Source organism: Ruditapes philippinarum, unplaced genomic scaffold (assembly GCF_026571515.1).
Source record: "Ruditapes philippinarum isolate M1 unplaced genomic scaffold, ASM2657151v2 ctg8285_1_1_1_1, whole genome shotgun sequence".
Classification (NCBI taxonomy): domain Eukaryota; kingdom Metazoa; phylum Mollusca; class Bivalvia; order Venerida; family Veneridae; genus Ruditapes; species Ruditapes philippinarum.
Window position 1 is genome coordinate 5,851 of NW_026853595.1, and position 14,718 is coordinate 20,568.

At 32.8% G+C, this 14,718-nt stretch overlaps 1 protein-coding gene across 1 annotated transcript; it reads left to right on the forward strand.

Moving 5' to 3' along the window:
• Positions 1–221: 221 nt before the first annotated feature.
• On the forward strand, positions 222–14,653 carry LOC132737291 (uncharacterized). The gene is made up of 6 exons (XM_060724551.1): positions 222–500; positions 8,543–8,653; positions 11,963–12,643; positions 13,049–13,615; positions 13,793–13,864; positions 14,015–14,653. The coding sequence occupies exons 3-6, from the start codon at positions 11,974–11,976 to the stop codon at positions 14,479–14,481; spliced, it is 1,776 nt and encodes a 591-aa protein (XP_060580534.1). The 5' UTR covers positions 222–500; positions 8,543–8,653; positions 11,963–11,973; the 3' UTR covers positions 14,482–14,653.
• Positions 14,654–14,718: the final 65 nt, after the last annotated feature.

Consider the following 14,718-nt stretch of genomic DNA (forward strand, 5'->3'; position numbering starts at 1 on the left):
GTGTTTACTTTTCTATCAAAATCTTTATGTTAGGAAGATTTTCACAAATAAAACATGAAATTGATGTAGAAATGAATAATCTTTAAAGGTATCGTAACAAATTTATTCAAATATGAATTATAATACGATTTTACACGGTCCAAAGCTTGCGCTCAAAATCCTGGCCCAAATATCACCACAGAAAAGGTACTTTTTATGTTGTACGTAGAGGCGAGATATAAGATTTTATGAACACATAAAATAATTTATGTCGTTGGCCCCCTTTTTCTCTTGATTACAAATTTTCCCTATTACTGAATTGTTACGGTCAACATCAGTTTTTAGCTTTCTACATAAATTAACTTTTTAGCCAATGAGGTCGTGACTTAAGATCACGTGATGCTTTCGAACCAATCAGGGCTCGTAAGCTTTCATAGCGAATATTTTATGGCGAAGGAGAAGTTCTCGCCAATTTTTTCAACGAAATTCTCAAGATTTTACATTAGTATCTTTGTTTCAAGGTGAAACATTATCGCAATATATTAGTTTATTGTTATTAGAAGTTGGTGGACGTTAATTGTTGGGGCGGCGACCCCGTTTTTGTCTCCATTTCCAGTGTAAAGTGGCAGATTTTCACGCGAGCTGTAAACAAACGCCGAGGGCATTTATTAAATGCCATAAATGACAAATGTTACATAATAACAAACATGACAAATGTTACATAATAACAAACATGGCATGTACATATTTGTATCGAAATAACCAAACTGGGAGGTAAAAAATAGGGCATTTATTAAATGCCATAAATGACAAATGTTACATAATAACAAACATGACAAATGTTACATAATAACAAACATGGCATGTACATATTTGTATCGAAATAACCAAACTGGGAGGTAAAAACCGCCTACATAATAACATACATGACAAATGTTACATAATAACAAACATGACAAATGTTACATAATAACAGACATGGCATGTACATATTTGTATCGAAATAACCAAACTGGGAGGTAAAAACTGCCAGATTATGATAACATTGTAAAGTAATTCAAATAGATAACAATCTTAACAAAAGTTATTTAAGATGACAAAGTTGAACCAAAAACCATCTACATAAATATAATAAAAAGGATTGCTGATCAAAAACAATTGACCAGAAAAAATAAATATTTTCCAAATCGTGGTCGACTCGCCCAGGAAAAACCATAGTTTGGAAACCTGTGCCCTTTAATCTTGTGTCTAGTACCACTTGATGTAGGGCTCCATCCTTGGAAAATATTTTAAACATTCTATACATGAATAAGTGTATTACATATGACTAGATCATAAGTATTTATGACAACAAATAGAAAAATATTTGAAAGAGATAATATAACATCGACTAGTTTTATAAATCTTTGCATAAACAATATACATATATATATATATATATATATATATATATATATATATATATATATATATATATATAGATATAGATATAGTGTATATCATGAATAGTTGCACAAAAAATTTGAGATAAACAAGAAGTGAAACAACTGATTCATTAAGAATTAATGAAATGGTATTTATATCAACATCAAAAATTGAAAGAGGAGGATGGAGTTCAGGGGTTTTTTTTACTAACAAATTGACACCGATAGTCGGCGTCTTCCCCTCGGTAAATAGCCAAGTTTTTTCCCCCAAAAAATTCTAGTTTTCCTTTAAACTGGATCAGATTTAATAATTACATGATTTAAAATATTATTTTTCTTCATTTTATGCAGGATAAACCACCAATTGTTGTTCAAAATAACCAAAAACATTGCAGGAAACTGCAAGTACTGTCTCAACATGGAGGCAGCCATTTTTTTTCTTGGCTATATCCCGTACTGAACGGTACTATTTCTGGAAATCAGTTGCTATCAAAATATTGTCATTTTCTTGGTTATTTTTAGTAAAGTAATATAATTTGTACTTCTTATTATGAAAATGACTCATATGGAGCTAAAGTGTGTCACAGATACACTATTATACCTATACTGTATTAACTTTCATACAAAAATAGAAGTATAAAAACCATTCACCACCATACATATTAAGAAAATATGTTATACTGCAAAGAATATTTTGCATGATGATTAAGTTTTTAAGGGGAAAAAGATATAGTTGTAACTCTCTACTATGTAGATAAGTATATAGTATAAATAACGTCATAATAAAGTTTCCCCAAATTGACTTTTTTCGTATATTTTTCCCCTCCCTACCAGCGTCCAGCGTCTTCCCCTTTTCCTAAAAAAAACCCCTGACTGTATATGTAAATTAAAAACAATAAATAAATAACCACATTTACCCTGTGTTATAACACCATGTGTTACAATGGAGCCCCCAGTGAGGATCGAACTGACGACCCCTGGTTTACAAAAGTAAAAATATATTGTATATTCGTCATAACATAATATTAACTGTATATGTAAATTAAAAACAATAAATAAATAACCACATCTACCCTGTGTTATAACACCATGTGTTACATATGTATTGTCCAGGTCAAGCAAATATAACTGGCAAGACGAACTTGTTTGGTATGAGATAAAACACAACACTTAGGTTGAATGAAATAGGGCATTTATTAAATGCCATAAATGACAAATGTTACATAATATTTAAATAACAAACATGACAAATGTTACATAATAACAAACATGGCATGTACATATTTGTATCGAAATAACCAAACTGAGAGGTAAAAACCGCCACTCAGTTTTACCATTTGGAAAATTATTATAACATGTTTTATATGTAATAGTTTTAATTAATGTCAGTTATGGCATTTTCAATAAATGCCCTTTTTCATTCAACACATGTGTTTGTTTATATTTTCCCTATGGCAAACGAGTTCGATCTAGACTGCTCTTTCCCTGTTCTGGACAATACATAAATAAGATTTTATGAACACATAAAATAATTTATGTCGTTGGCCCCCTTTTTCTCTTGATTACAAATTTTCCCTATTACTGAATTGTTACGGTCAACATCAGTTTTTAGCTTTCTACATAAATTAACTTTTTAGCCAATGAGGTCGTGACTTGAGATCACGTGATGCTTTCGAACCAATCAGGGCTCGTAAGCTTTCATAGCGAATATTTTATGGCGAAGGAGAAGTTCTCGCCAATTTTTTCAACGAAATTCCTCCACCTCCCCTAAGTCCGCCACCTTTTTAACAGTTACCCAGCTCTGGTTAACTTACTTTCATAATAGATAACATTGGTTTTTGTTAATATTACATTTTCTTGTAATTGTTACATATCTTTATGCCTGTTAGTAGAATTGTAGCACCTATTTTTTTTTTTCTTGTACTAGTATGTTTCTTTACTATATCATTAATTTTATTGTATCTCTACATATGTTAGAATAGTTGTACCTTTCTTTTGATTACTTTATTATGTTATCTTGTATCAAGATATATTGTGGGCGGTTTTGTAACCTCCCAGTTTTACCATTTGGAAAATTATTATAACATGTTTTATATGTAATAGTTTTAATTAATGTCAGTTATGGCATTTTCAATAAATGCCCTTTTTCATTCAACACATGTGTTTGTTTATATTTTCCCTATGGCAAACGAGTTCGATCTAGACTGCTCTTTCCCTGTTCTGGACAATACATAAATTGCCCAGACACGAAAATAGCACAATATCTCGTCGCGCAGTACAATTAGTTGGACTAGAGCGGAGCGTGATTTCATTTTGAAGAATGTATGAGTTGATATATTAATTCAGTAGCGCTTTTATTATAAACTCTTTGAATTTTAAATCTAAATTTAAATGTACGATGATGGTATTTGTATGACATCAGTTACGTCTATAAGTATAAAACTTGCATATCTTACGATTTCAATTTTGTCGGGTAACCTTAAACATAAAGCTAAGTAATAGAAAGAGCATCGAAACACGAGACTATCTGATTTGTCAGATTAATCAGATTGCCGAGTGTTTTGATGTTCTAACAATTAGTTTATTTGTTTTTTCTTCTTTACTTAAAGTAACATTATGTTCATCTAAGTGTATATAAAGAGTGAAGTGGTGATATTAAAAAAAGTTCATATTTTGCGATAATTCCTTTCAATTTTATAATTTCTTCGCACAAACAATTAATACACATGTACCAGTAACGTTCAATTTTCTAAAATGAATCTGGCTGTTTATTTATACATATTTCAAGCAGATATTATCCAAAACATGCATTGCTGTAAACAGTTGGTTGGTCTCTCACTATTATGAAAGTCAATTTTCCAAAATACATAGTCATTTCTGCTCAACTTGACAATAAAAAATGAGCATAATGTTCTTTTTAAACTATACACATTTTCTTAAAAAATGGGCTGTTTTTAAAATGTGTCACACAGTTTGCAATGGAAATAAGATGTCTCCCTATTTAATCTAAATAAGTGAACATAAATGTTTTATTACATTACATGTCATTTTATATTGCCTGTGACCTAGGATTGAAATAAACACTAGGTAAATAAAACTAGGTAATCTGATCTTTTGTTTGATCTCTGATCATTTTGCTCTACTTCTATAGATATATAACCTTAAATACTACGTATATCGGTGTATTGCAGTAACATCTCTACTGGATATATTTGAAGAATAAAAAAACATATGTCAAACTTTTAAACTATTGCAAAACATTTTTAGAAAGGTAAAATCAATATTTTAAACAGTTTTTGGATCAATAATAAAGATCAGTTATACATAGTCTTTATTTGAAAAAACCTCAATAATATCGATTAGTGGGAAACTATTATCATTTATATTCCTTTTATGTTGCAAATTGAAATTCATTTACTCTCTTGCCGTACAAACAGGGAGTTTTATATATATAGTTTGACAAATTTAACGCTTAGGATGTCAACTTTGGGAAACAATCGTCAAAATCTAATAAAAGTGTAAGTTCTTCAGAAATTAGAAACGTTGACGAATAAATGCTAATGTACTTAGTTGGCGGGTTTATTTGGCCGATAAATTATTCAATACTAAAGGTCATCATAAAATTATTGCACGAAAAATGAGCCGTCCTAGTCCTGTAAACTTAGAATTCGTATAAATTTAGCTAGGTGACTGTAAAGGTCGAAATAAATTAACGGAAATGACAAGACAAAATATGCACTTCTCAAATATTATGCATACATGTAAAAAGACCCGTCTTTGGCGAAAGGTTTCACAAATATTTCATAGTATATCGTTTACGTAACGAACAACGTCAAATGTCCCTTTTCTGATTACGTAATGACGTAAAGGTACCAGGTTTGACACATCCTCAAATGCTCCGCAGCAGTAATATATTGACTTCGCTGATTGTTCTCTAGACTCATTCGAGTCAAATATGAAAGCTTTATTAACCAGGTTTTCAATTTTGAAAATCCTGGTTATTAGATTGGGGTATGGCGGGCGGATGGGCGGGCGGGCGTCAAACGAAATTGTGTCCGCTCTGTAACTCTTCAACCCTTTGAAGAATTTTGATGAAACTTCAGACAAATGTTTACCACATCAAGATGACGTGCAGAACGCATGTTCCGCATGGCTGGCTCCAAGGTCAAGGTCACAGTGACATTAACATTGAAAATCCTGTCCGCTCTGTAACTCTTCAACCCTTTGAAGAATTTTGATGAAACTTCAGACAAATGTTTACCACATCAAGATGACGTGCAGAACGCATGTTCCGCATGGCTGGCTCCAAGGTCAAGGTCACAGTGACATTGGGCGGATGGGCGGGCGGGCGTCAAACGAAATTGTGTCCGCTCTGTAACTCTTCAACCCTTTGAAGAATTTTGATGAAACTTCAGACAAATGTTTACCACATCAAGATGACGTGCAGAACGCATGTTCCGCATGGCTGGCTCCAAGGTCAAGGTCACAGTGACATTAACATTGAAAATCCTGTCCGCTCTGTAACTCTTCAACCCTTTGAAGAATTTTGATGAAACTTCAGACAAATGTTTACCACATCAAGATGACGTGCAGAACGCATGTTCCGCATGGCTGGCTCCAAGGTCGGCTGGGCGGATGGGCGGGCGGGCGTCAAACGAAATTGTGTCCGCTCTGTAACTCTTCAACCCTTTGAAGAATTTTGATGAAACTTCAGACAAATGTTTACCACATCAAGATGACGTGCAGAACGCATGTTCCGCATGGCTGGCTCCAAGGTCAAGGTCACAGTGACATTAACATTGAAAATCCTGTCCGCTCTGTAACTCTTCAACCCTTTGAAGAATTTTGATGAAACTTCAGACAAATGTTTACCACATCAAGATGACGTGCAGAACGCATGTTCCGCATGGCTGGCTCCAAGGTCAAGGTCACAGTGACATTGGGCGGATGGGCGGGCGGGCGTCAAACGAAATTGTGTCCGCTCTGTAACTCTTCAACCCTTTGAAGAATTTTTGATGAAACTTCAGACAAATGTTTACCACATCAAGATGACGTGCAGAACGCATGTTCCGCATGGCTGGCTCCAAGGTCAAGGTCACAGTGACATTAACATTGAAAATCCTGTCCGCTCTGTAACTCTTCAACCCTTTGAAGAATTTTGATGAAACTTCAGACAAATGTTTACCACATCAAGATGACGTGCAGAACGCATGTTCCGCATGGCTGGCTCCAAGGTCAAGGTCACAGTGACATTGGGCGGATGGGCGGGCGGGCGTCAAACGAAATTGTGTCCGCTCTGTAACTCTTCAACCCTTTGAAGAATTTTGATGAAACTTCAGACAAATGTTTACCACATCAAGATGACGTGCAGAACGCATGTTCCGCATGGCTGGCTCCAAGGTCAAGGTCACAGTGACATTAACATTGAAAATCCTGTCCGCTCTGTAACTCTTCAACCCTTTGAAGAATTTTGATGAAATTTCAGACAAATGTTTACCACATCAAGATGACGTGCAGAACGCATGTTCCGCATGGCTGGCTCCAAGGTCAAGGTCACAGTGACATTAACATTGAAAATCCTGTCCGCTCTGTAACTCTTCAACCCTTTGAAGAATTTTGATGAAACTTCAGACAAATGTTTACCACATCAAGATGACGTGCAGAACGCATGTTCCGCATGGCTGGCTCCAAGGTCAAGGTCACAGTGACATTAACATTGAAAATCCTGTTTACATGATTTTAACTTGATTTGGCAGTCAAAGGTCATATCATCTTTGGAGGTAATTTAAAAAAGATATGATATATTATTTCATGTCTACTTTGTAACTTGTTTTTCATTATACAGAATTATCAATATAATTATAGTGAACAAATTCTTCTGTGCTGAACTCGTCCTACATTTCTCAACGGATTTTGTTCAAACTTTCACAGAAGCTTTGTCATCAAGCACCCTGGCACATATTGTCGGGGTTTTGTGATTGGATAGTTTTTGACCTAATTATGGCCCTTTGTTTTTTTCCTTATACATAATATTATAGTGAACACTTCTTCAGTGGCAATTCCTCCTACATTATTCATGTTTTACATTGCACATAGTTACATTGTTTGTTGCTTGTATTTGTATTTCAAATACAACATATTTATCTACAATGGTGATAATTGAAAACCTGGTTTCATGGCATTGCCATGTTTCTTGTTTGATTTAAGATTAAGCTGTAAAACAATGTAAGGCAAACGTTGATGTCCTATATACACGTCCTGTCGGGCAAACTGCAAAAATCTGGTGGCTATGAATGCATTACAAAACAATATTGTATGTGTGACAGCAGTATCCTATCAGCTGCACCGCGCAGCTAATGTCAACTACTCCCCCCTTTTGGTCTTGTATATTTTAGCCATCTTCCTAACATTTAGCATTCTGATAGGTTGAATGTTTTCTATTATATTTATGAAAAGATAAAAAGTAGATAAATACAAGATTTGAAAATGCTCTAAAATCTGTGGTTATGTTTATAAGTGGTCCTGTTTTATTTAACAATTAAAAAGCAATTATAACCTAAGTTATAATACCTGCAACTAAAATGTATTATGTTGTAATCTTGTTGTAAAACTTCTAATCTCCTATCAAACCTTAGTGCATTTGGAATATAAAAAGTAGACAATACGCCTAAATACACTTTAACAATATGTAAAAACCAGAGAAATATATCATCAAAAATTTCGCTCGTAAAAATACTGTAACCTTTGACAAGAGTATTTTCCTCGTTGCCCTATGTGTTATTTATATATAATTACAACATATATCTTTCGACAGTTCATCTCTTAAACAATTTCAACATATGGTCTGCTTTAGGTACTAAATTGAAAAGCTTATCGACAACTGTTTCTTGCAAAGTTAAAATGAATTCCATCATGTAGATATCTTTATGTAATTCTTGTAAATGCCTATAAATCGGATGGATGTAATTAATAAGGTGATTCTTGATTGATTATTTGGTGAGTTAAAATCGATATTTTGAACAGTTTTGAAGTAGCAGTTTGGGCAGTATATTCTTTATGTTATTTTCTTATATTATTATTCTTATGTGTATAGATTGCAGGATGCTGCATATTAATTTTAAAGTATATTTCTACTTTAGCACAAGGCATCTTATAATGAGAATGAAATCATCTTAAAGCGAAACTGCAACGAGATTAGATAGCAAAAGAAAGTAGTATATCCATGAATCATTGCCGATGTAAACTTTGAGGTAAGATTAGATATATACTAAGCTGTAAACTAGACATTAAATCATACTTAAATTATACTTATTGTGATACACATTCTTCAAGGTTTTTTTCCCCACTGAACCATTAGCGGACATTTATATTGTAACGTATTGTTATCTTTATTTAATGATATTGTAAATTCTTATCATAAAAATGAATTGTTCCATAAAGGAAGGAATCCAATACCATAGATGATTAAGTTTATTTAAGTATTTAGTATCAACAAACTGCGAAAGAATTGTAGGAATGTTTTTTGGTATGATCCGGCTTTTATAACCGTTACTGTTCAAGAACAAACTTTTTTTTGTTTAGAAAAATAAAGAACATTTCAAGGATGCATATCTGTTGTTTTATCAATATTAATTTAAAATACTTCTAGATAATGCCCATTGGAATTGGAAATCCAGTCCAATATAATTATTTTTATGGTTTATAACTTGAGTATCAAATTTGTATTCAAAATATACAAAATATACTCTTGTACATTAATGTGCCATACAAAAGATATACATAACACAATATAAAGATGTGACTCTAATTGACTGACGCTACTTCCACAATGAATAAAAACAAACAAAATTTGGAAGTATACTTTTAGTCCAAGTGAAATTTAGTGGGTAAGTAATGGTATGGGAAACAAACAACATTTAAGGCTCTCATATGATAAATATTATACTGGTATTAGGTGTTTTGAAGAATTAAAGTATTCTTATTTCAATTTAACAACATTTAGACCGTTTTACAATTAAACGTTTTTCCATCGCATGTAAAAAATGCATGTTCTATAACACTTTCAGAGATGAGCCTTCGTATCATAGCTGTAAAATACTCTTAACCACTGATGTCCTTTCAAAATCCCATTTTATTTACTTATGTGCATAGCTATATTTTTTGCTAAAATAAAAAGAACAGGCATTATGTCTTCGTTTACTTTTAACACTATTCAAACAGAAAAATGTTGGAGCCTCTCATGAAGAGGACAACTTTAAATAACATGATAAACCACAAACTCAACAATTGGTATTCAAAACTGTGTATTAACGAATCTTATTCATCAAATCAATGATTTTTTCATCTTGATTCTCTATGAACAATATTTGTTCATTTTGCATTAATTTCAAGTGATTGAATACCAAAAGAGGATTTATTTTGGTATTTAAATGCACGAAGAGACCATAATATTTAACCATCCCCTTGTGCGCAGTACTTTATCTAATAATGAGGTGTTATATGATATTCATTTATAATACAATGATTGTATCTTATACAAATTTACAATTAACCGAACAATTGAATAATATCATATCAGTAATTTAAGTAGTAAGGTTTAAAGCAAAACACGAAATACAATGTATATTTTTGTTATATTATGAAAAGAATACCATTTAGATTCGACTGTTTTGAATACACTTTTACACAAAAAACGACGATATATTATCATATTTTAAATCAATTTCATCGCCACAAATGGCATAACAAAAATAAGAAAATAATCTAACAATTAATCACGTGATATTGTCGCGTGCCGGCAGTGCAGGGCTTTAGCAGGAGTTGTTTGTTGATCTATTTTTGGTAACGCTTTCTTTTGCAATCTTGTAGGGACGTTACTGCACTATTAATGGTTCGAATTAATTAGGCAAAGACTTTGAGGATGAGTCCTCTACTAGCAGTTGAACCAGATATGTATATTAAAAATGTAGAACAAATCAGATGTAACACTTCAACAAAATTCATTTTGTGTATAAATAACTTAATGTCAACACACAATATATTATATATTAAGTTATTATAGCAGCAACTGTCACAATTATTCAAAGTAAAAACTAAATTGATGAGCAGTGTTCTTTGTAATTAAATACACACAGAATTCAGTTATTAAGATGTAATTGGAACATATAAGTTTGTTAACTTATGATGCATATGAATAATTTACTTAAGTATAGCACAGGATGCATTTAAATCAAAATTTCGCTGATATCATCGCGTTTAAGATATTAAATGCGAGTCACTTTTCTCCATAAAATAGTATATTTTTACATTTTTCTCTTGTGGAAGACTCTATTTTGATATATTCATACTAAGTCTGACACACCCTCAAATCGGTCATGCTCAGCCACACAGCGGAAATGAATCGGCTCATATGCGTTCACCATGAAAGTCTTACTTAATTAAGGTTCATCTTTTAAGAAAGTATTACGGAAACGTTGATGTCCCATACGCACATGCTGACTGTCAATTTGTTTAATCTGGTGCGCATGACTACGTTCATAAATCCTGACAAGTGTTACAGCAGAATAAAAACAGTGGCACCGCCGCAAATGTCAACTAATGCGCCTTGACAACATTAGTTACACGTGGACGATATTAATATGTTCAGCAAAGAACATTCCTGGTGCCAATGTAAAAGTGCCACGTTTGTTTGCTCTTTAGGGACAGAATTGATTGTTTTTTGTTAAGATTAGAAATACCTTTTTATTTCTCTGTAGAAGCAAATGATTTTAATGACACTTGACCGGTGCAAAATGCGACACATCTCCATATTTATCAATTGTTTCGGTCTTGTTTATCTTTACCATTTTTATATGCCAGAAAGAATTTCGGGCATATTATGTTATACCCCCTGGCGTCCATCTGTCGGCCGTCCGTCCGTTAGCAATTTCGTTTCCGGAGCATAACTTAAGTTCCATTTGGCCCGCAGTCTTCAAACCTCATAGGATGATTTCCAATATTGGGTAGAAGACCCCTATTGATTTTTGGGTCACAAGGTCAAAGGTCAAGGTCACTATTACTTTAAACTGAAAACGGTTTCCGCTCAATAATTTAAGTATTAATCAACCTACATCTGTAAGATTTTATAGGAAGAACAGCTATGTCCAATACATGACCCCTATTGATTTTAGGGTCATAAGGTCAAAGGTAAGGGTCACAATGATCTTTACAGTTAAAGTTGTGGTTTCTGGAGCATAACTACAACTTGATGCTGGTGCTTTGAAAACAGCAACTGTATATATATGAAGGTTCTTCAGCTATAAAGGAGGATTGCTTTTTGAAGGAGGTAATACTGTTACTGTAACAGTATTTAATTTCCATGTTTTACAAATGTTTTATATCTGTCGATTTAATATATGAAAAGATAATTAAAAAATATCAGGAAAATGCCCTATAATCTGTTTTATTTTGTTTTATTTACATATTTTAGAATTCTCAATTATAACCTGAGTTATAACACTTTCAACTAAAACAGTATTGTGTAAAATACTCACAGCATTTTTAATCTAAACTTTTTTCAGAACGTTTGTTGATGGAGAATGTATATCAGACACCTATTTCGCTTTCAATGCAAATTGAAGAGAGAACGTATTACATTAGAACTAGTCTTATGTACACAGACCTGACAAGAGAAGTATTATTTAAAGTGTTCAAATACTTGATAAAAAGTGAAGACATAACAGACTTTCTCTCATCTCCAGAGCAGCAAAATATATTGAGGGAACTATTTCAAAAAAATGTCATAAACAGGTATGACTATGATCTGGTTTCTGGTCAAGGTTTAAATCTAGAGAGATTTGATATTTCTCTCTTGATAAGACTTATACTTAATTTGTGTAAAGATAATAAACAAAAACCACAAAGCGGTTGGCAAACTAAACCACACCCGAAAGATGAAGGTCTTGGTGCTGATCTTCTTCAATTGAGAGATGTCAGAAACAAGATTATAGGTCATCGAGCGGATGCTAAATTGTCGGAGGCAGAGTATGAAAAGACCTGGGCAAAAATTACAGCTATCTTGTTGAGAGTGGTTGAACGTGTTGACTCGAAACCTAGTGAAAACTTTGAACAAAGAATAAATAAATACAAACACATAAATGTAGATACAGATAATGCTAAAGTGAAGAGGTTACTGGATGAGTTGCTTAGCAACAAAAAAGATTTTGATCGCCATCAAGAAAAGGTAAATGCTTTCAAATTACGTATTAGTTCAGCAGTTACAATTATATCTCTCTCAAATGTTTCAGTTTAAAACATATTAATATATTAAAGTGGAATTTATTTTATAAGCACTGTTTATTTCTACATATTTGTATGTAAGATTAATATTTGACAAAATTTAAACTTGTAGTCTTATTTGCATACTTGTAACTATACTTTCTATGGGTCTGCAGCAACTTTACACAAGTCAAACTCTAAAATAATTTAACAAAAACCCTGCAACTTTTCCCCAAACAAAATTTTTTGCAATTTTTTTTTTCCCAAATCAAAAGGGGGGCCAGGTTTTTTCCCAATTTTAAGTGAAAAAAAACTGATAACTTTTTTCTTTCTTTCATTTTCTTATCAATATATATGGCTAATCACATCTCTCTTTCATTTTATTGTAGAGTTTCAGGTATATTTCCAAACAACACCGGAGAGATTTGTACGTTACATTAAACTTTTGTTCGATGGAGGGCATATCGTGTTATGTGGGATACTGAAGAAAAAGTTGGGTGACAATGACCTATTGGAATTTCTTGAAAAAAAGAAGGAAACACTGACTAGAAATATTGAAGAGAAATTTACCAGTTGCCTCTTCCAACAAGAGTCTTGTTCAGATTATAAAAAGTGGGATGTTTTTCTTCTGGCATCAGTTTTGCTGTTCACGTTTGATGATGATCTAAGTCAAAACGAAATCATGAATATAGGGCTCATCAAAAGTGCTAGGGTAAATTATGCTGTCCTTGCATTGCAGTCTCTTGATGCAGATGACTTTATGATGAATTGGACTGATCTTATCGTTTGCCTAAAAGATCTTTCAAGAAACATTGCTGATGACGACAAACTACAAGTTGAAAATCTTATTGAGCGCTATAAGAAAGAAGACGAAGGAGGATGTGACGCTGAAGAGTATTTTAAACAGATAAGGGAATCTGGTGTTGAAGAGAAAACTTTGAACGATGTCTACAAAGGTAAATTAATTTATTTCTAAGAATGCATATATTGCTAGGTAATCATACATATTTTGATAAGTATTTCTAATGGAAACACATTTATCTGCAATATTTCTTAAACATTTATTCTGTGATAAATTTACAACGTTTTGTGAACAATACACAAAATTATATAAAAACAATTCTTTTTTGCAGAAACTATAACGGAATTGAAAGACAGCCTGAACAAGTTGAGCCAAAAATATATCACGTTCAATCAAAAACATGGTGAGTATAGAAGAGATAAAATAGAATAAGACATTAAATAAGAATTTAACAATGTCTGCAATTTTTATACATAATACGATTTCACTAAAATTGTTTAACAACACACATGTATAGTCATCGCAGTTAAGTTTTTCTTCTGCCTTTTTTCAGTTTTTGAGTTTAAACTGCTGACATCATGTGAAAATGAAGAAATAAAGAAAAGAGCAGAAAACTTACTGGAAAACAACCTGCAAGCTTCCATACAAAATTTAGATCAAGCATCAGATATTCTAAGAGGAGATACAGACAAACTAGTAGCTAGCATTGCCGCACATCCAGATGTGGAACCGGTTGAAGTTAAACAAAAGTGCATAATTTTGTCATTCAAATGTTCTTCTCCTGGAGGCTTAGTGCATATTTTAGATATCACACACGGCGATCAGTTTAGAAGCACCTTTCGAAACATAACTGATGAGCTGCATTACATATACGGATATGCTTTCCTCATACAGGGAAAGTGCACGCTTGAAAGTGTGTCGAGGGTTTTAAAGATGATAAATAAATGTAAGTACGAATATATAAAACCATATTACATATATCATTTTAGTCTGTTAAAGGAACTCCACATATGTCCATGATGCTCTTAACAAAGATTTGAAATTCTTACATAGACCAATTGGTGCACTTAAATCAGTAAGACATGCAACAAATAAAAAGAAAAAACTCAAGAATAAAGTGAAATCGTATTTTTGTGCTATTCCTATCCCGATTTGAGTGAAAAGCGTTGGAATTCTTTTCAATTTTGTGTCATTTTTATGCCACCGCAGCATCTGCGATGCGGTGGCATATAGCGATTCACCTGTGTGTGCGTTTGT